We start from the raw sequence: 20,656 nt of genomic DNA on the forward strand, positions 1-20,656 counted from the left end.
GCATCGTTGATGCCTCAGATCCTGCTTTCTTCTTTGATCGGAGCTTGTTTCTGTCCTGACTGAATGCACTGTCCTTGCGCTTGAGTTCTATGTCAGTTTTCCCTTTGTCACTGGGGGCATGTAGGAAGTAAGGCAACCCAGCAACTTCAAGAAATGTGTTGACTGTAACTGTATTGTGATCTTTATGGACATTAATGACTACTGTAATCTATCTGAGCAGGGACCATGGCAGTGTGTAGTGCACCATCAGTTCTCAGATGTCACCTTGCACCAGGTTAATTTGAAAGGAGTTCAGCTGCATCTGCAGCACTGCCTGGGTTCGGTAAGAGGTAGAAACAGTGGTTTCCTTTTGTAATAATGTCTGGAAGAGGCTAGCGGAGGTGTTTGCAATGAAATGACCTCTTCCACCTGGTCTGGGTATACTGCTCATGAGCACTGGAAAAATAGTTGGGCTCCTTTCAAATTAACTCTTTCTTAACCTGAATTAAAAGCTGATTAGGGTTCCTTGATTTAAATTCTGAGATATCTAAACTGTATATAAATCAAATAGCCTTTGAGATTAAATGCCCATATTTTTCAATTTAATATAGCTTCTAAAAATTTGCTGTATTTGCAAATTTTTCCTTTAGTTTAGGATGTAAATATTTTTTGTCTGTTAATGATTGTTAAAGAGCTGATCCTCTGAAGTATAATTTGGCTTTTGGTAATGAATACTTACTATAGATGTACAATGGTTTATAAAGACTCTCTCTTTAATCAGGTGATACAATTCTGAATGTTCAAGTTAGCAGCTCTAAATCTGCAAAGGGAGATTCAACAATTCAGCAAGGTAAAAGAATTCATGACTAGTGTGCATGCTAACTTGTTAATCTGAGTAATAGTTTCCTATACAGAACTAGAACTCCACCTAGGTCAGAGTGCAGGATGCTGTGCAGTTCATGATTTAGAACTTTTTTCTCAGTTATGCAATTGCTTGCTCTTTAGTTGTGGGTGTCTGATTTGCACAGTCATTGTACAGTTATTTCTCAATAACAGTACATAGGCTATATAGACTCTTTATGCCCTAGTTACTCTAATAATACTGCCGTACTGTACCTAGAGTTTTTATGCTGTTTATACCTGGTATAAAAATTACTACTGAGTAAACCCCAAACATTCGTGTCTTGGAACAACATTTGGGGACTGTCCAGACTAGCCTTAAGAGTGTTCACTTTCTCAAGTTAATGAGTTAACAAGTTGCCTAAAGTAAATAAATAAATAAAATAAAAGCCTCAACATATTTGCTTTGAGTTAAACACACAGGTCCTGAGTCTAAGGAATCTGATATGCAGTTTGGGCATAAATTGGTGATTTGGCACCTAAACACCACAGTAGTGGGCATATGTAGATTTTGCACATGCCAATACCTGTTGGTACATGGAATTACTATAATTTTAGCCCAATTGGGGCTCAAATTATAAAAACTTATGTTTTGAGTGTTGAAGCTTCTAGTTAGTCTTTCTCGTAAGAGAAACTGATCCAGGAACATTTGGGAAACTGTTTAACTCTGACCCTTGTCAAATGCATATGGTAACTATTTAAGTCTAATGAGGGGTGAAAACATTATCTAACTGACTACATTTACAGGAGAATGTGAAGCTAGCTGGTGGATGTAGCTGTGACCAAATATAGTCCAAGTAGTTTGGCAGATCAACATTATGTTGAATTCTAAGAAATGACATCCAGCAGAAAGCAGGTCTCTTGCTGTCAATCCTTCAGAGCTTTGCCTCACAAGCAAACTGCTGGTGCTGTGCAGCACTGCTAGAGAAGAAGATATGTGTGATAAGGAGATTAGTACAAGAACCTGAATAAAATATATGCATTACTGTCCACCTTCTTGGCACTCATAGCTTTCCAGAAGGACAGCCTGTTACAGTAGTGACTGTGGTCATCTTCAGGGCTAGGATATTCCGAAAAGCTGTGGATATTTTTATGCTGTACTAGACAGGGAAGAAAACAAAGTTAAGGGGCAGAACATGGAATATTTGTCTCTACGTTTTCAGATTTGATAAGACCAATACTTATATGCCCTTTTCAATATGGAAAGCTCCTGACTATTCATATGGGATTTTTTCACTAGGGTTACTTCCTGAATAAAATGGAAACCTTCCTCCATCCCATCCTAGCTCTGAATTGCCAGAAGGGGCTTCTCACAGCTGTCTCAATTGCTGCTTTTCTGGTGGAAGGGGCAAAGGAGGTGACATGTTGTCTTTGTCACAGAGAGAGAGCTCTTTACAGAGCTAGAGGTCCCCTTTTTAATGCCTGAGGGAGAAGTAACAGTGGGCAGGAAGTAGCAGCCCTTTAAGGGGGAGAAGAGCACAGAAGTGAGGCATAGCCTTCTGATGTTGCTTCCTATTTCTCCCAGCTATGAGAGTGAACGGGCGCTAGTCATCAGAACCAGAGAACCAAGAGAAACAGAGTAGCTGCCCCTTTTCCATGCCTCATGTAGAGAAGCCGCCTTGATGTCCCATTTTGGCTCTCTTCTATTAGGAGCCAGGAGGGACATGACATCAGTACTCCCTCCTCTCGCATTCCTTTTCCAGTGTTCTCTTGATCCCGAACAGTGTTGCAGCATTGTTTAAAAAGTCCCTTTTTCTGCTGTCAGCAGTTCATCCAGAATATAGTTCCTTTTCAGTTGTGTACATACAGGTTAGGATATTTCTGCTTTACTGGTTTTATTCTTATGAGCATGCAAGAGTATTCAAGTACTCCAGAATTGGGCCAGTTCATAGATTTGCAACTAACCTTGCTCGAATCTAAACTCTTAATACCCAGGATTCTCATTTGTTTAGCATACTTTGTTGTAAAGTGCCATGTTTGCTTATGGCAATATGTAAATATCACAACACACTGCCATATTGGGATCAGAGTTCTACACCTGGGCCTGTAAGGAGCACTATGCTCTGCTCTCTCTTGTCCCCCAAAAGCTGACTGAAAGAATGGTATTGACTGACTTTGGAGAGAGCAGTTTTTAGCCACCCCCACTAGGAAGAAAGTGAAGCAAAAGAAGGATATGGAGCAAAAAAGGATATACTGGAGGCCCTCTAGGCATGAAGAGGGGGAGGGAAAGAAGGGCAAAAAAATAGAATCCTGTTCTCTAACATTGCAGGAGGAAGGCAGAGTGTTAAAACATTTCAGTATCTTCACAGGAATGGAGCCTACAGGCAGAGGTGAGGGACACAGATGATAGAAGTGTTAACATTTGAAACATGAGGGGTATCTGACTTTAGATATTTCAGCCTTAACAAGTTCACCTATTTTAGAGGCTAAGAATTATTGTAACAATTCATAGTTTGTGTTAAAACTGTCTTGCAACTGCATATGATTCTGGTATCTAATATTTAGTTGCTGCTGACCAAAATTCAATAATGAACTTGATTTCTTTATAATCAAGTAATATTTTAACTCTTCATCCAGTAACTTTTTTAATGTATTTTTTATTTTTTAAGTTTCTTCAGGGTTGAATGAAAGTCCTACTGTAAATGGAGGAAATTGGAATGAGAAGTCTGTAAAAATCTCCTCAGAGATCAGTGCAGGTGAGGAGAAATGGACATCTGTTCCATCAACTGCAGCAGGGAAGAGGAAAACTGAGACATCTGCTTGGGGTCAGGACACTGGAGATGCTAGTGGAAATGGAAAAGATTGGAGTGTATCCCTTGTGAGCAGGTCCTGGGGAGAGCGTACTTTGTTCCCTAGCATTGGTAAGTATTGCTTCATGCAAGCATTCTTGCACCTTTTAGTAAAGGTAAAACAATGTTGGGATTCTTAAAAACATAATTGTCATTTTGTAATCTTGTTGCTGTTTAGTATAAAGTTATTTCCTTGGTTAATATTGATAAATTGATTGAGTCCTGGTATTTAGGAAAACAATCCAGTTCGGCTGCTTTGAACGTCTATATTTTATATTTGTAACACATTCAATTTGCCAGGTTAATTATGGGGAAATGTTTTTTCCCTACAGTCATGTAGAAAACTGCTTGCCCTCCCCCAAAGCACTACTAAAAATCAGTAGTGTAAAAATGTAGAAATGGTTGGTTGAGGGCCTTGTGGATATATTTTTTGTTTTTAGTAGTTTATATTTTTTTTAAGTGGTGGCTAATGAATTTCGAATCCAAGGCATTTTCAACTTGATCACAAAGAAATTCCAATTTGATTTATGTAAACATTTGTTTACTAATGTTTATTAAACATTTGTCTTTACTGGGATTTTTTGAGGCTTATATTTGAGGTAAATATTGAAGACTTTTTTTCTAAAAAAATGAACTGTAGGCAATTCTGCACCAATGAGCAACTCTATGGCAAAAGCATTTTTTATTTTTTAGAAAAGTCTGAATTTGGAAGGCACGGGGGAGCAAGCCTCTCAAAATTGGCCGGATATTGCAAGCTGACGGAGTGAGGTGCAAGTTTAGGGCCTCAGCATTGACTGAGATAATGCTTCAATACAGAAACACCCCATGCCTCTAATTGTCACCTACCACCCTACACTGGAACCTATATAGGGTACAGTTAAACAGTTACAACCCATGCTCGATGAGGACCACATCCTGAAAGAGCAGGGGTGAACAAACAGTTTTGGCCCAAGGTCCACATTGGTGTTGCGGAACTGTATGGCGGGCCAGGTAGGGAAGGCTGTGCCTCCCCAAACAGCCTGGCCCCTGCCTCCTATCTGCCCCTCCCACTTCCCATCCCCTGACTGTCCTGACCCCTATCCACACCCCCGCCTCCTGACAGTCCCCTCCCTCCCCCAGAATCCCATGCCTATCGAACCGCCACTGCCCCCCGGAACCTCCTGCCCTTATCCAACCCTGCTCCCTGCCCCCTTAGCGTGCCGCTCAGAGCGGCAAGCGCTCGCAGCCACACAGCAGGGCCAGAGCCAGCCATGCCGCCCAGAGTGCTGGTGTTGCGTCACATCGCGCTGAGGCTGTGGGACAGGGAGGACAGCAGGGGCGGGGCTGAGGGTTAGCCTCCCTAGCCAGGAGGCAGGACGGTCCCGCAGGCTGGATGTGGTCCCCAGGCTGTAGTTTGCCCACCTCTGTGAAAGAGAGATCTTTCCTAAGGCCCCCTTTCTGGTGTTCAAACAACCCCTGCAGCCTTACCATAATCAGAATCCCCACAGACCAGAACCTGCTAAGTCAAAGCAACACCAGACTTTGCCATAACAGATGCAAAACCTGCAGACATACTTCAGCTGCCATGATGATTAACACCTCCCAACACAACATCTTTCAAGATCTATAGGGCCTACACATGCCTGTCACATGCTGTGTACCTCATCCAGTGCATTAAATGCTCCAGTAACAACTATGTGGGTGAAACCAGACAATCACTAAGCTCTCAAATGAATTCGTACAGAAAAATAAGACAAAAACACCTTGTTACTGTAGACCAGGGGTCGGCAACCTTTCAGAAGTCGTGTGCTGAGTCTTCATTTATTCACTCTAATTTAAGGTTTCACGTGCCAGTAATACATTTTAACGTTTGGAATGTCTTTATAATATATAACTAAACTATTGTTGCATGTAAAGTAAATAAGGTTTTTAAAATGTTTAAGAAGCTTCATTTAAAATTAAAATGCAGAGCCCCCCCGGACCGGTGGCCAGGACCTGGGCAGTGTGAATGCCACTGAAAATCAGCTTGCGTGCCGTCTTTGGCACGCGTGCCATAGGTTGCCTGCCCCTGCTGTAGACTAACACTTTTCACAAAATGATCGCTCCATATCTGACCTCTCAGTCCTTGTCCTCAAAGGAAACCTGCACAACAACTTTGGCCAGGTGTATACTACAGACGTGTATTGATATAACTGTGCCACTTGGGGGTGGATCGGTGACAGAGTTATACTGACCCAACTGCCTGTGTAGAGAGCACTATGTCGATGGGAGAGCTTCTAATGCAGCATTTTAAGTGTATATCTGCCCTTCAAAAGATGAACCAGGGAGCTTAAGTTCATAACTTTGCTAGACATTAAAAACATGGTCTCAATAAAGACACTGGATAACTACAACAATCTGTAACCCCTAACCCGCCTCCCTTTTGTTCTATGATTGCGGAGGTGTTAACGGGCCATTTCACCTTGAATTTTCCCTTAAAACAGAGGGTCTCAATCATTTTCTTTCTGAGGCTCCCCCCAACATGCTATAAAAACTCCACAGCCCAGCTGTGCCACAACAACTCTTTTTCTGCATATAAAAGCCAGGGCCGGCATTAAGGGATAGCAGCCTGGCAATTACCCGGGGCCCCATGCCACAGGGAGCACAGCGAAACTAAGTTGCTCAGGCTTCAGCTTCAGACCTGGGTGGCGATGCTTGGGACCCTGGGTTGCAGTCCTGTGTGGCAGGGCTTTGGCTTTCTGTCCTGGGCTCTAGCAATTCTAATGCCCGCCATCGTTGGCGGACCCCCCTGAAACCTGTTTGCCGCTCCCTAAGGGGCCCAGGACCCCTGGTTAAGAACCACTGCCTTAGAATGTTATCGTGCTAAACAATCTCTTCCACCTTGTATTTACCTGTGACGCTGAAGCCATGTCTAAACTTAAATCAGTACACCTCTACCCCGATATAACATGAATTCGGATATAATGCAGTAAAGCAGTGCTCTGGGGGAGGCGGGGCGCTGCGCACTCCGGCAGATCAAAGCAAGTTTGATATAACGTGGTTTCACCTATAACGCGATAAGATTTTTTTGGCTCCCAAGGACAGCGTTCTATCGGGGTAGAGATGTATAACTATGTTGCTGGTGTCTCACGGAGGTGGATTAACTAGGCTGATGGGAGAAGCTGAGCCACTGCAGCGTTTTAAGCATAGACCTACCCTGAGTACCTTTCCCAGGCCTGAAGAAGAGCACTGTGTAGCTTGAAAGCTTGTCTGTTTCACCAACAGAAGCTGGTCCAATTAAAAAATATCGCCTCACCCACTTTTACTCTTGCTTACTGAGTACTATAAGAAGACAACTTAAAGCCACAGGTAATATTTTACTAGGATGAGACTTTGTCTTGCGGTTGGAATGTCTTCTGATTTTTTTGACCATGTTCCTACAGCTTTAGATAACTGATTTTTAGATGCCTTCAATATGGCAAAATAAAGTGTGAAGTTATTAAGCTCTTTATTTTTTTTTTCAGCTGCCTGGAATGTAGATGGAAGGATCAAGGCCTCTGAACCAAATTCTGCCTCTTTCACTTCCTTAGGACTAAATCCTGCAATTTCTGGTATGTTAAACTTTGCAAAGTTTTTTCTACAACTGTACTTAAATTAGACACCCTTTTTTTTTTTTTCTTCAATAATCGTTCTGCAGACATGGTTATAGTTTGTGGTTCGCAAGACAGAGGCATTGTCTACACTTAAAAGGCTGCAGCAGTACGGATGCAGTTGCGCTGCTATAGTGCTTCAGTGAAGACACTATAGAAGCCAATTGGAGGGCTTCTCTCATCAGCATAGGTAATCCACCTCCCCAAGAGGCAGTAACTATGTCAACAGGAGAAACCCTCTCATCAACATAGCACTGTCTACACTGGGAGTTAGGTCAGTATTACTGTGTTGCTCAGGGGGTATGGATTTTCGTCATCCCTGAGCAACATAGTTATACTGACATAAATTGCTAGTATAGTCTAAGCCTAAATTGTAGAAAAAGAATTTGCCACATCTTTAATCATGGAATTGATTTTTATGTATTATACATTTAAGTGTTATGCAATTAGAATAAATACCTCATTCTCCAAAATGATAAATAAAAACCCAAAAGCTAGACTAAATATGAGATTGTCACCTCAGTGTCTTTTCCAGATCCTTCCTGTTCTGCTCATCATTCATCAGAAGCAATCTGTGTTTAGGAACACTTGGGCATTGCTGCAGATGTCAATTTCAGACTCCTGATGAAGGAGCATTAACATAATTCCCTAAAGATACCATATATGTAGGATTGTAAATTCTATGTCTTAGCTCCTTAGTGTGAGACTGGAATAACTCCCTTAACTCTTAAAAGTATTTTTTACCCTAGAAAGGTGCAGTAGCAGAGAGGATTGCAAGCTAGACCTCCTAATAACTCTTGTATGCTACCTCTGCCAAGTATAAATACTGCTTTCTAAACACTGCATCACCTCCTAGAAGACCACTGTCCGCAAAGGAGAAGCGGCATGTTGGAGACTGCACTTTTGTCTAATTCCAGTTTTGAGTTCCTTTGTTGCATATTTATTTGCCCATTCCTCCAGTCAACTTGGCATATTTACCTAAACTTTTTGTGAAGCAGTTGCATTGAGTGCTCGTGCAAGTTCTGTGAAGCATCTCAGCTGTTTCTTTTTTCTAGTGTTTCTGCCTTTCCTGGGGCACTCTTTCTACCTCCTTTTCCACTGTTCCACTGATTATCTGACCTCCATTATCCAGCTCTTCGTATTAACTGAACAACCAGTGTGTGCACAGGTCCAGAAGTGGGCAATCTTTCTTACGTCTGTTAGACAGTGCTGCAGTCTCGCACTCTCCCATTCTCTGGATTATCTGAATTTTTGATTATCCAATCTAGCCCTGGTCTCAATTAAATCAGATAAACCGGGTTCTGCTGTACTTTGGTGTGTCTCCACCTGGATGTGTCTCTTATCTGGCACTGTTGAGTGTGTTCATCACCATATTCTTTACAGCCAGTATCTTGGCACTCCAACACCTGAGTTAGATGCTCCAGTATCTAATTTCATAGAATTTAATGCCAGAAAGTACCTTTAGATCTAGTCTGACATCACAGGATATTAAATTTGCCACAAATACTCCTGTATTGAGCCCAATGAGTTTAGTTGGACTAAACATATCAGTTCTCAGTAGATTAAACTGTTGTGTGTCACAAGCAGAGAATAGGAGAAGCTTAAGTCGCAGTAGTGGTAGCAATGCCTAAAATCCCAGCTATGGTAGGAAATTCTTCACATGAGATTAGAAGGTGATCAGTGTTCCATGCTGTAGAGGAAGCCATAAACCCCACTCCAGGTCCCTGCCAATCTCACTTGGGGAGAAATTGCCAGATTTTGGGTCAGAAATGAATCAGTTGTGTGAGCAAGACATATCAGTCAGACATCTGAGGAACAAGATTCTCTGTACCGCCTCAAAGTACTGATCTCCCCAATTTGGTGGCCAATCTCTGCTTTAGAGAAAGGTGGGGGAAAAACCAGAGCAGAATAAACCGAGCCAGTTGTGCATCTGGGAAGGAATTTTTTCCTACCTCTGCAGACAACTGGCTGAAGCCCTGAAGCATGAGATTTGATGTAGCTGCAAAGATTATGAACATGTTGAGAGAGAAGTTCAGGCAATCCTTTTATCCTAGTGGACCATGAAGGAGGGGAATGAATAAAAGGATTCATAGATTTCTCAGACCTCTCGGGGCACTGCCACCTACTGTGTTTTCTGGGTGCTGGAAAACTTTGCTAGCATTCTTTCAATGCTTCACCAGTATTGGCTTATCGTGGGAGCTTTGCCTCCTGCACAATCTAGACAGCTGACTGTAACACTTGGAGGGCAGCATTTGTACTCAACAGGGTATTGCATATAACAGCCAGCAATGATGATTGTTCTTACTCTGTCCTGCTACACTGCACTCAATGGTGAAACCTTTAAACCTTAAGAACTAGTAGAGTTAAGAGCCAGGAGTGAGAATCCTATAAGACAGCGGTTCTCAAACTTTAGTAACCTGAGGACCCCCATTTTGGTTTAAAATTTTTCACAGACCCCCAAGCTGGCTTCTAATTTTCCCTGGGGGTGCTCAACCCCTGCTCAGCCCCGGTCCCATCCCCACTCCACCCCGCCCCTCTTCCCCGCCTCTTTCCGCCCCCTTCCCAAGCGTGCCCCATCTCTACTCCTCCCCCTCTCTCCCGGTGCCTGCTGCACGCCACGGAACAGCTGTTCAGCAGCATGCAGGAGGCGCTGGGAGGGTAGGAGAGGAGTTGATCAGCGGGGCCAGCGGCTCTTGACATGACTTGCGGATCCCCTGGAGTACCCTCCGCAGACCCCAATTTGAGAACCGCTGCTATAAGAGATCTTCAGAAAAGCAGAATTACAGGCAAGTAATTTTACCATTATCATAAGACTCTGTTGTGCCCTCAATATACAATAAACAAGGTTCAGTGGAATGTTGTGTAGTCAGTGTTTATCTCTTTCTCCATAGCCTGTGATCCCTTAATTTTGTCTTTGTGTTTCAGTATTTCTATTTTTTTTTTCTTTTACTGGGATCTCTATGTCCCTGCTCTTCCCGCTGAATATGCTCCATTTTGAAGGCAGTCTGTGGTGTCCTTTATCACTGTGACTGAATGTTGGGTGCACTCTTCAGTGTTCCCCTCTCTTGGCTTGAAAAAGAGAGATTAAATTTGGTACCATAGTCCAGTATGTTTCTGCTGGACTAGCAGGCCAGCCTGCTGCTGTAGAGGATCTCCAGAAGACGTTTGTCTGTTCTTCTGAATGTAGAACTTCAAATTGCAAGAAATGTCACAGTGAATCTAATGAGTTTTGAAATCCTGATAATTGTTTTTGCTCCTTCTGACTTAAAATATGCACAGGAGGAGGGGAGAGAGCAGAATTCCTGCTCACTCAGAATTCTCTGATAAAAGTTTTCTTTTGTTTGCTGGATTCTCCCTCTTTTTCTTACCTTACCTTGTTACTTCCTTTTATTTTTAAATAAGAGAACTCAGCACCACAGACCCAAGTTTATAAGCTAACAAAAATTCCAAAATTTTCATAAGTGTATTCCTTCTGCTCTCTTTCAGGATCTAGCAATGAGCCAGTTACTCAGCCTGGTACTTCTGATTTTCAGTGGGATTTAAGCCGCAGTCAGCCCCATGTTGATGATGAATGGTCTGGGTTAAGTATGTTCCTCTAAAATTCTTGTGATTTAAAATTTTCTCTGCTTTTTTCAGCCACACAGTCTGAACTTTTACATTAACTGGCTTCTGGTTTTATATTCTGTTGCTTTTGCTTTATATCTCTTTCATTTCTGTAATATTAAATGTCAATTTAAGGCACAAATATCAGGAAACTTACTTACAGCTGAAATTCATAGTTTTAATGATTATGTAAATATAAAATAGTCCTCAAATAGATATTTTTTTAAGCTAAAACACTTTGTTAAGGAAATTTACCTGTTTCAGATATGGAAAAAAACTGCATCCAGTTTCTTCTGGTTTTTGCTAGAAATAGTCTTAAGTAATTGAATCCCAGAGTGAAGTGTACTGGCTTAATATTACGGAGGTACTGCTATGGGATCCAATAGAGTGGGTTAATACTCCAGCGCATGAGTACATAACAAGCCTCTGAGCTCAGTTTATGTATTGGTCATAGCACACTGTGCTTTACTGAGTATTGGAAGACATTTGAATTCAGCCTGTTTTCTGTGAACCATCTAATAATATCAGAGGGGTAGCCGTGTTAGTCTGGATCTGTAAAAGCAGCAAAGAGTCCTATGGCACCTTATAGACTAACAGATGTATGGAGCATGAATGGTGAATACCCACTTCTTCGGATGCATGTGGTGGACAGTGGGTATTCATCCACGAAAGCTCATGCTCCAATACGTCTGTTAGTCTATAAGGTGCCACAGGACTCTTTGCTGCTCATCTAATAATAGTAAAAGCACACAATTATTGACTATATATAAATGTCCCCCAGAGTGAATACCCCTGAAATCATTTAAGAACTGGTGTATAAAGCTCAGTTTCATCATTAACTCTTGAATTTTTCTTGTACATTTGAAATATGATCTTGTAGTTCCTCAACACAGATCAGTCTTTCCAAATGTGAAGAGTATAAAATATTAATGTAACTGAATATTTAAATCTTAGTCCCTACTATTAATACTATACTTGTAAAGAACACTTACTGTCTTGTTTAAGATATTTTCACATTAAACTGCTTAATATTTATGGCTGTTTATTTCCATATCAATCTAGTGCATATCCATTGGCTGATTAGACTAGGAAACAGTAGCTATAGTGTTACTGGCTAATAAGTTTTATCCTGTCAACTATACTACTGTATTATTTATTAAACAATTACTAAATTGTTTGTAGAAAGATAGTATGTTTAAGAGCAGCAAGGAAGTAATATATGCAAATAGTGTAGATTCTGTATGACCAGTTTGACACAACTAGTCCAGCACTCGGTCTTTTTTCATCCGATTTAATAATACAAACTTGCTTTTTTTATAGCTCTTAGAATCATCTTAGGGTCAATCACTTGTCTGAATTCTAAAGGGTATAGTTAGCCAAATTCCTGAGCATGTTGAGCCGCTGGGAATGTTTATTACATAGTTCAATAATGTCATGGATATCAAATAACTGAAGTACAAATGTGAGAGAAGAAGTGGGAAACGTGTAAAGTGTACATATTTGTGTACATTATCCCCTGTTTCAGGTTGGATGCAAATAAAAGTAGTATTCAGATGCAGAGGTAGTGCCAGTATCAGATTGAATAGAAAAGAATGGACAACTTTGGGATCTTCAAGTGAGAAGCCAGTATTTTGCTAAGGATTTTAGATGTTAGGCTATAATTGAACCATATCAGTCTGTCTTACTAGCTTGTTACACTAACTTCACCCCAAGGTGGGAGGGAGTTCAGTTTTGGCAGTATTTTAAATGATTGGAGAAGTCAATGCATGGACGAAAGGGATACAAATATAAATATTCTGAAATCAGACTATTCATCATTGGTAAGCAAGTAAGTTTTTTTTTTTTTGTTTTGTTTTGTTTTTTGTTTTTTTTTCCCTTTTCTCTCTTACCTTAATTTCTTTAGTCTACTCATATTTATGGTACATGGCATAAGATGTTAACTTTGAAACCCACTTGTTGTCACTCTGTACAAAAGTTTCCACCTTTCTTCATAATTCGCTCTAATCAGTATTTCTACTCTATGAAATGTGAATTGACTTATTAAATCTGTCACATTCATCAGTGACAACATATTTGCAAGTCCTCAGTGAAATAAACAACCTAATGGAAAAATGGAGCAAAGACCTGCAAAACTTGAAGAAAAATACAGTATGCAAAAACTCAGTAAATCAACTTTTAAGTTCAAGATTAAAATCAAATCAACAGAACGCATTTATATACCAGTCTGCTTACAAAGAGTCACCTTGACTGCTCATACCATGGTTTGAAGAACTGGGTTAACTGTTGAAAATGAGAACTAATACCCTTTTTGTACCAATTTATGTAATAACATATCTTTCTTCCAAGATCTTAATTTGTCAGTAAATGTGGATGCAGTTTATAAAGAATTCATACTGATAACAATTTTGGCCAAGAAAATTAATTCTCCAGAAATTTAAATCTTTGCAGACTTTTAGTATTTTGTACTATTATTGGAAATAACAGTATTGCCCATCTAGAAAAAAATCACTTTAGAAATTTAAAATATTTAAATATTTTAAATATTTAAATTTGGTCCTTCTGTTATGCATTCCATTGGAGGATCTCAAAGCAATTAGGTCCTACCTCAAGCCTTCATCAAGCGTCTTCTACTTATTAATAAAAAATAACTCTATAACATTAAAAATAATAAAAATGAGTTTGTACTATCTTAACAGCAAGAAAATGTAGAGTTTATTACAGGATTGACTTTTGAAGTGCTTTTGGCATTTTCCTGAAAATTGGCAATCGTATTGTAGAATAAGTAGGTTTTCCTGAAACTGTCATTATTTTTAACCTTTGTAGATGGTCTTTCTTCTGCTGATCCCAGCTCTGATTGGAATGCACCAGCAGAAGAGTGGGGGAACTGGGTAGATGAAGAAAAGGCTTCTATTCCACAGCCTGAGGAACCATTATCTGATGTTCAGAAGGTAGATAACCTAACTTATTTCATACTAAATTCCCTACCTTATCCTTTACTACCTTTTTTGGATTATAGTAGTGCATGGTAGCAATAAACAGGCAATTTAATTCCCACATTACACTGACTTTTCATTGAATATGTATAGTGGTGCCGTTATTGTTACAAACACAAAAGCACAACAGTCAAGAAGGAAAACATTTAATGTTTCACTCCTCATTGCCCAAATTAGGATTGGTATAGGGCAGCAATTCCTTAAAATGAACATTTTCTCAGTGCTTGCATTTTGCTCTGCAGCCCTCCCATACAATTGCAGGTGGATGACATTTTTTCAAAGTATCTTTAATATAGCTTATCATAGCACTGGCTCTACCGCTATTCTCTGGAGTAATTTACAAAGGAAGGGATAGAAGTAGAGTGCTCACTGTAGACTAAAAATGTCGAGCTATTGCGCTAGTATTGAGAGGAAAGCTCATAGTGCCTACCATGACTTTGGTATTTTGATTATGCAAAGCAAATATGTCATTATCTTGGCCATTTGCCAGGCAAGTTGCTGTTGATAGTGTTTGCTAAATAGCATGAAAAGAATGTTTTTCTATTACCAAAATACTCTTAATTTTACCAGTTCAATCTATCTGGCCATTTGCAGCTTTAAGAATTTAAGTACAAACAATACAAAGGATTGACATGCATACCATCTTTAGAAGGTCAGCGAAAAGCAGTGAGAAATTATACTTTCTTTGGACTCAGTTTTGTACATCTAATACTCAGGCTTCAGATGATGAGAGAGAAAAAGCAGAGCCAACTCTCCAGAGCTGTAGTAGTGGCAAATCCAAGAAGAAGAAGAAGAAGAAAAAGAAGCAAGGTGAAGAAGCTAGCTCTCCTGCACAGGTACAATAAAATAAGAACATGTATTACTGATCTCTCTGGGGCAAAATCCTTGATTAATTTTAAAAGATGCACTTGATTTTTTTTCAATACTTTTGAATTATATTCTGTTTCTGCTTGTCAAGAATTAACATGATTCGAATACTTGACTGATTAATGCCAGTTCTAAATAGCTGCCTGACTCTTTTGGTGAACATAGTTCAAAAAATTGAATCATGTTCATCAGATTAATTAAACATCAAATATTTAATTGTTGATCAACAGAAAAATCATGAAACATGAGGGAAAATGTGGGTGTTCTTCCCAAACCAGTTCAGTTTCGCTTATCCTGAACTATTTATCATCCTCAGCAAAATAAAGTTTCTGATCTTCACTAAGGGTGCACCTAGCAACCATTGTTTTCCTCCGCAGTGGGTGTCTGGTCTTTCGGAAGAGACTGCTTGACCATTGTATTACATAGGGGAATAACTCACAGACTTTAAGGCCAGAAGGAACCATCATAATCATCTACTCTGACCTCCTGTATATTTCAGGCCACAGAATCCTACTTACCCATTCCTGTAATAAGACCATAATCTCTGGCTGAGTTACTGAAGTCCTTGAGCTTGATTTAAAGACTTCCAAGTTACAGAGAATCCACAACTTACTCTAGTTCAGACCAGTAACTAACCCATGCTGCAGAGGAAGGCAAAAATTCGCCAGGGTCTCTACCAATCTGACGGGAAAAATTTCTTCCTGATCCTAAACATGGCAGTCAGACCCTGAACATGTGGGCTAGACCCAGCAGCCAGACATTTGGTAAAGAATTCTCTGTAGTAACTCAGAGCCCTTCCCCATCTTATCTCCAATGGCTGAAGATAGGACACATTTCCTAAGAGCAGTCATGGATAGGCCATATGTGATTATAGGCCACCTAATCATGCAGTCCCCTCTGTAAAGCTAAGTCTTGAAACAAGTTAGGCTTTTTGCCTCCACTACTTCCCTTGTAAGGCTGTTTCAGAGCTCCAGTCTTCTAATGGTTAGAACATTCGATTTCAAACCTAAACTTTTTCCTTTGGATTGAGCAAATTTGAGTATGTATTAATGCGTCAGTGATAGATTATTTCAGAATGTTTCAGTGAATTGTTCCACTTTGAATTCATGTTTCTGAAACATGGTACAACAGAATTGCACACAGTACTCCAGATGAGGTAATAACACTTCCCTGTCTCTGGTGGAAATACTTCTCCTGATGCATCCTATATTGCAGTAGCCTTTTTCACTGCTGCATTGCACTGGAGGCTCATAATCGTCCTGTGGTCGACCGGTACACCCATGTCTTGTTTCTCCTCTGTAGCTTCCCACTGATATGTCCCCAATTTATAGCAAAAAATTTTGTTGTTCATCCCAAAGTGCATGACCTTACACTTCGTGCTATCATGTTTCATTTTACTCCATTTCTGTTACTCCCGTTTTCAAGGTCATCCAGGTCTTCCTGTGTGATATGCCAGTCTTCTTTCATATTGGCAGTACTTCCCAACTTTGTGTCATCTGCAAATTTTATTAGCACGCTTCCACTCTTTGTGCCAAGGTCGTTAATGAAAATGTTAAATAAGGGTACGTCTGTACTTACCTCCGGGTCCAGCGGTAAGCAATCAGTCTTCTGGGATTGATTTATCACATCTTGTCTAGACGTGATAAATCAATCCCGGAAGTGCTCGCCATCGACGCCGGTACTCCTGCTCCGCAAGAGGAGTACGCGGAGTTGACGGGGGAGCCTGCCTGCCGCGTGTGGACCCGCGGTAAGTTCGAACTAAGATACTTCTCTTCAGCTACGTTATGGACCAGCCCTAAGATGGTCCCAAGACCGATCCCTGAGGAACTCCACTAGTAGTCCCCACCCAGCCTGGTAATTCACCTTTCAGCTTGACCCATGGTAGTCTCCCCTCTAGACAGTTTGTTACCCACCTTTCTGTTCTCATTAATTGCCATCATCCTAATTTAACTACAAATTTCCCATGTGGAACTGTATAAAATGCTTTACTGAAATCCAGGTAGATTAAATCTACTGCATTTTCTTTGTCTAGAAAATTGGTTATTTTCTCAAAGAAAGAGATCAGGTTGATTTAGCATGATCTACTTTTTGTAAAACCATTTTGTATTTTATCCCAGTTACCATTTATCTCAGTCTTTCTCTCTCTCTCAAAATTTGTTCTAAGACCTTACAAACATCTGTCAGGGATGGTCTAGATCAGGGGTCGGCAACGTTTGGCACGCGGCTCGCCAGGGTAAGCACCCTGGCGGGCCGAGCCAGTTTTATTTACCTGCTGACGTGGCAGGTTCGGCCGATCGCAGCCCCCACTGGCTGCGGTTCGCCGTCCCGGACCAATGGGGGCAGTGGGAAGCGGCGCGGGCGAGCGATGTGCTGGCCACGGCTTCCCGCTGCCCCCATTGGCCCGGGATGGCGAACCGCGGCCAGTGGGAGCTGCAATCAGCCGAACCTGCGTCAGCAGGTAAATAAAACTGGCCCGGCCCGCCAGGGTGCTTACCCTAGCGAGCCGCGTGCCAAACGTTGCCGACCCCTAGTCTAGATAATACTTAGTCCTGACATGAGTGCAGGGGACTGGACTAGATGACCTCTCGATTCTATGATTCTACGATACAGTTGAGGTCAAACTAATGGGCCTGTCATTTCCCAGATCATTTTTATTCCTTTCTTAAATATAGGTACAATATGAGTGAGCTGAAAGTTCTTTTGGCAGACTGTCTTATACCGTATACCCTAATGATATGGTAGTGATGTGACTTTATCTAAACTCTTACCTAAGATCGTAATTTAGCTTGATTTTGTATGAAATTCTAAGTCTCCAGGAATCATAACTTCCTAGGAGAAGCTATGCTCGATCTCAGCAAGCTAGGTCTGAACAAGATGTTAATTACTACCTGGGCCGGAGTAAGAGTTCCTTAGGTCACCTCAGTAGTTTATAGTATTTGCAAAGATAGCACAAGAGTTTCACCTCTATCTAGTGCTACTAGTGTTCCCGGACAGGGTGAGCTCGTTCTACTGGGAGAGTAACTACTTTAGCTGCTTGTGCTCAAATGTATATCAAATGCAGGGCTGCCTTTCACAGTTCAGTTTAGACATTTTACAAATCATTACTGTCTCAAATCTGGAGTCATATTGGATGTTTTTTGGGGGAAAGCTGTCCTCTGGTGTTTTTGGGGGGGCTTATTTTCTTTTTGTTTTGTTTTTTAATTGATCTCACTCCTTGGGACTGGTACTACTTGCCAGTCACTTACAGTGAGACTCTGCAGAGGCAGTTTCATAAAGAGAGATTTAACCATCAACTGGGATTTGTAACTAATGCCTTTGGAGAGAGGGAGAGGCACTGTAGATTTGCAGTATCTTACTTGCAGTAAAGAAGAAATGAGGGTTCTAAAGGAGCAGAGCTTCTAAAACCACAGCTTGGAATGCTCAAATTCCACACTGTGTTTGTCTCTCTTCTGTATAGTGGCCTGTGGCTTGCAAGAAACAGCTCCTCCAACAGGGACCTGCAGAGGCAATATATTCTGAATTCCAGATACTATAAATATATATATACTATACTATAAATATATCAGAGGGATAAATACAAGGGAGGGAGAGGAATTATTCCAGCTTAGTACTAATGTGGACACAAGAACGAATGGACATAAACTGGCCGTGGGGAAGTTCAGGCTTGAAATTAGACGAAGGTTTCTGACCATCAGAGGGGTGAAATATTGGAACGGCCTTCCGAGGGAAACGGTGGGGGCGAGGGACCTGTCTGGTTTTAAGATTAAGTTAGATAAGTTTATGGAGGGAATGGTTTAATGGTAAAACATATTAGCCAAGGAATACCAAGCAATTGCAGGTAAATAGTATAATGGCTAACAGGGGTCAGGCTGGAGACTCTTGCCTACATGCTCGGGGTCTTACTGATCGCCATATTTGGGGTCGGGAAGGAATTTTCCTCCAGGGTAGATTGGCTGAGGCCCTGGAGGTTTTTCGCCTTCCGCCGCAGCATGGGGCAGGGATCGCTAGCAGGAGGGTTCTCTGCCAATTGAAGTCACTAAAACACAGGATTTGGGGACTTCAACAGCAGAGTCAAGGGAAGGGGTAGGGACGGTTTTGTGGCCTGCAGCATGCAGGGGGTCAGACCAGATGATCATGATGGTCCCTTCTGACCTTAAAGTCTATGAGTCTGAGTCTATAGTTACATGTAACCTACCTGTCAATTATCCTGTCCAATTGATTCCTATCCAAGGAATCAAGTGCTAGCTACACTCTAATATTTCTAATTTCATTTAATTTTGCATCTCCAGATATGTTTCATAAAGTTCTTGTTTAATACTTTTCGTTCTGATTCTCAGTTTAAGAAAGCTACCTTTTTTGGATTTGTATATCAGCCTAAATGTACAGAAGGTGAGAATAACTTTTTACCATCCACAGAGCTTATAAACAGTATTAAAAAACCTAAATTGTTTAAATCTCTTGCTTGATGGGTGCATATAGAACTGTCAATATGAGAGCCTGTTGTAAGGTTAGACTGCTATTACAGTAGGACAAACTAGTTTACAGTTTAAATCCAGAACACTAAAGTAGGTCTGACAGTGATTTTCTCATTTGAAAAATGATTGTGTACAGATGGGAACTTATTCAGTGGATATACTTCCAGTGTGGGCAGTCATATCTGCTGATTTGAGTGACCAAAAGTAAGGGTTTTTGTGTTTGTTTTTGTGTTTTGTTTTGTTTTAAACTGCCTTTGACGTCTGTTAACTAAAAATGAGTGAGCTGGATTCTATTCCTCCTCGTTCACCAACATAATTGTTATGGTCTGATTGGTTTCATCTGTGCAAGCTGAAAGGAGTGTGTGGAGAAGGATGGTCCAGTGTTTAGGGCATAGCTTTGGTCTTGAGACACTTGGGTTCAATTTCCTGCTCTGCCACAGACTTTGTGTGATCTTGGGCAGTCACTAGGCCTCTGTGCCTCAGTTTCCCCATTTTACAGATGAGGGTAAAAGTACTTCCTTAATTTATAGAGGTGATGTGAGGATAAATACACAAAGATTATGAGGTGCTCAGATACCGTGGTGGTTGGGGCTATATAAACATCTAAAATAGAAAGATTTCTTTCTAGACCTAATTTGAAGACAGTAGAGTTGCATATACATCTCTGAGGGCTTAGCTTTTTCTGCAAAACCTTCATTAATAGTGTTGACGTATGAAATAAGCAGAGTTCAGGTTTAGTCTGCAGGGCTCATGGTTAGGAATGTCTTTTTACTTGTAAACTGAGCATGGAATTAACAAATATCAAACCCCAAATGACATTTTTACACAGTCGCTTTTCAGAATAGAACTTCACTTTAAATTTCACACACACTTTGTACATACATTTAAAGTGCTTCATAATTTAAAACACTTAATTTTGTTTGTGATAAGTAATTTACTTGTATAGGTTATTGCCTTTAGGACATCACTGATTTACCTCAATAGATATTTTCGTGCTACATTCTAGAAACTATTTGTAATAATCCTGGCCTGTACTGCATGTCCAGGTGTATTAATCTAATACTTTCTTTACATGTTTACTTCTCTTAATGTCATCCATGCAACCTAGTTGAGTTAGTATCACAATAGAACCAAGACTTAACAGGAAAAGGATAATGGAATTCTTCTGCAGCTGTTGGCTCATTCCCTTCTTTTTTCTGTAGGATGCTGAAGACCTGGATAGAGAGGTTGGAGAGGAATTTCAGGAGGATACTGCAAAAGCTCAACCACAACAGGAAATAGGTTTTTCTTTGAAGACCATAAGCACTAGTGAACCAGCTGAGGTATGAATTTAAAAAAAAAAAAAAAAAAAGTTCCTATTTTAAATACTCAAGATCAAAATGTTTCAATGCAATTTTTTTTTGACTTGTCTGCATCCTTAACATTACCATCACTTCAGGCTA

The 20,656-nt window shown here is 40.6% G+C and overlaps 1 protein-coding gene across 1 annotated transcript in view; it reads left to right on the forward strand.

Annotated features, from left to right (window-relative positions):
* MTDH (metadherin) overlaps positions 1 to 20,656 on the forward strand; it is a 55,563-nt gene that overhangs the window by 22,162 nt on the left and 12,745 nt on the right. Inside the window, exons 5-11 of the mRNA XM_034763343.1 lie at positions 761 to 829; positions 3,489 to 3,740; positions 7,151 to 7,237; positions 10,763 to 10,861; positions 13,703 to 13,827; positions 14,589 to 14,708; positions 20,417 to 20,536. Of these exons, the coding sequence (XP_034619234.1) occupies positions 761 to 829; positions 3,489 to 3,740; positions 7,151 to 7,237; positions 10,763 to 10,861; positions 13,703 to 13,827; positions 14,589 to 14,708; positions 20,417 to 20,536 (872 nt within the window). The remainder of the gene's footprint in view (positions 1 to 760; positions 830 to 3,488; positions 3,741 to 7,150; positions 7,238 to 10,762; positions 10,862 to 13,702; positions 13,828 to 14,588; positions 14,709 to 20,416; positions 20,537 to 20,656) is intronic.

Source organism: Trachemys scripta, chromosome 2 (genome assembly GCF_013100865.1).
Source record: "Trachemys scripta elegans isolate TJP31775 chromosome 2, CAS_Tse_1.0, whole genome shotgun sequence".
In the NCBI taxonomy this organism is placed as follows: Eukaryota; Metazoa; Chordata; order Testudines; family Emydidae; genus Trachemys; species Trachemys scripta.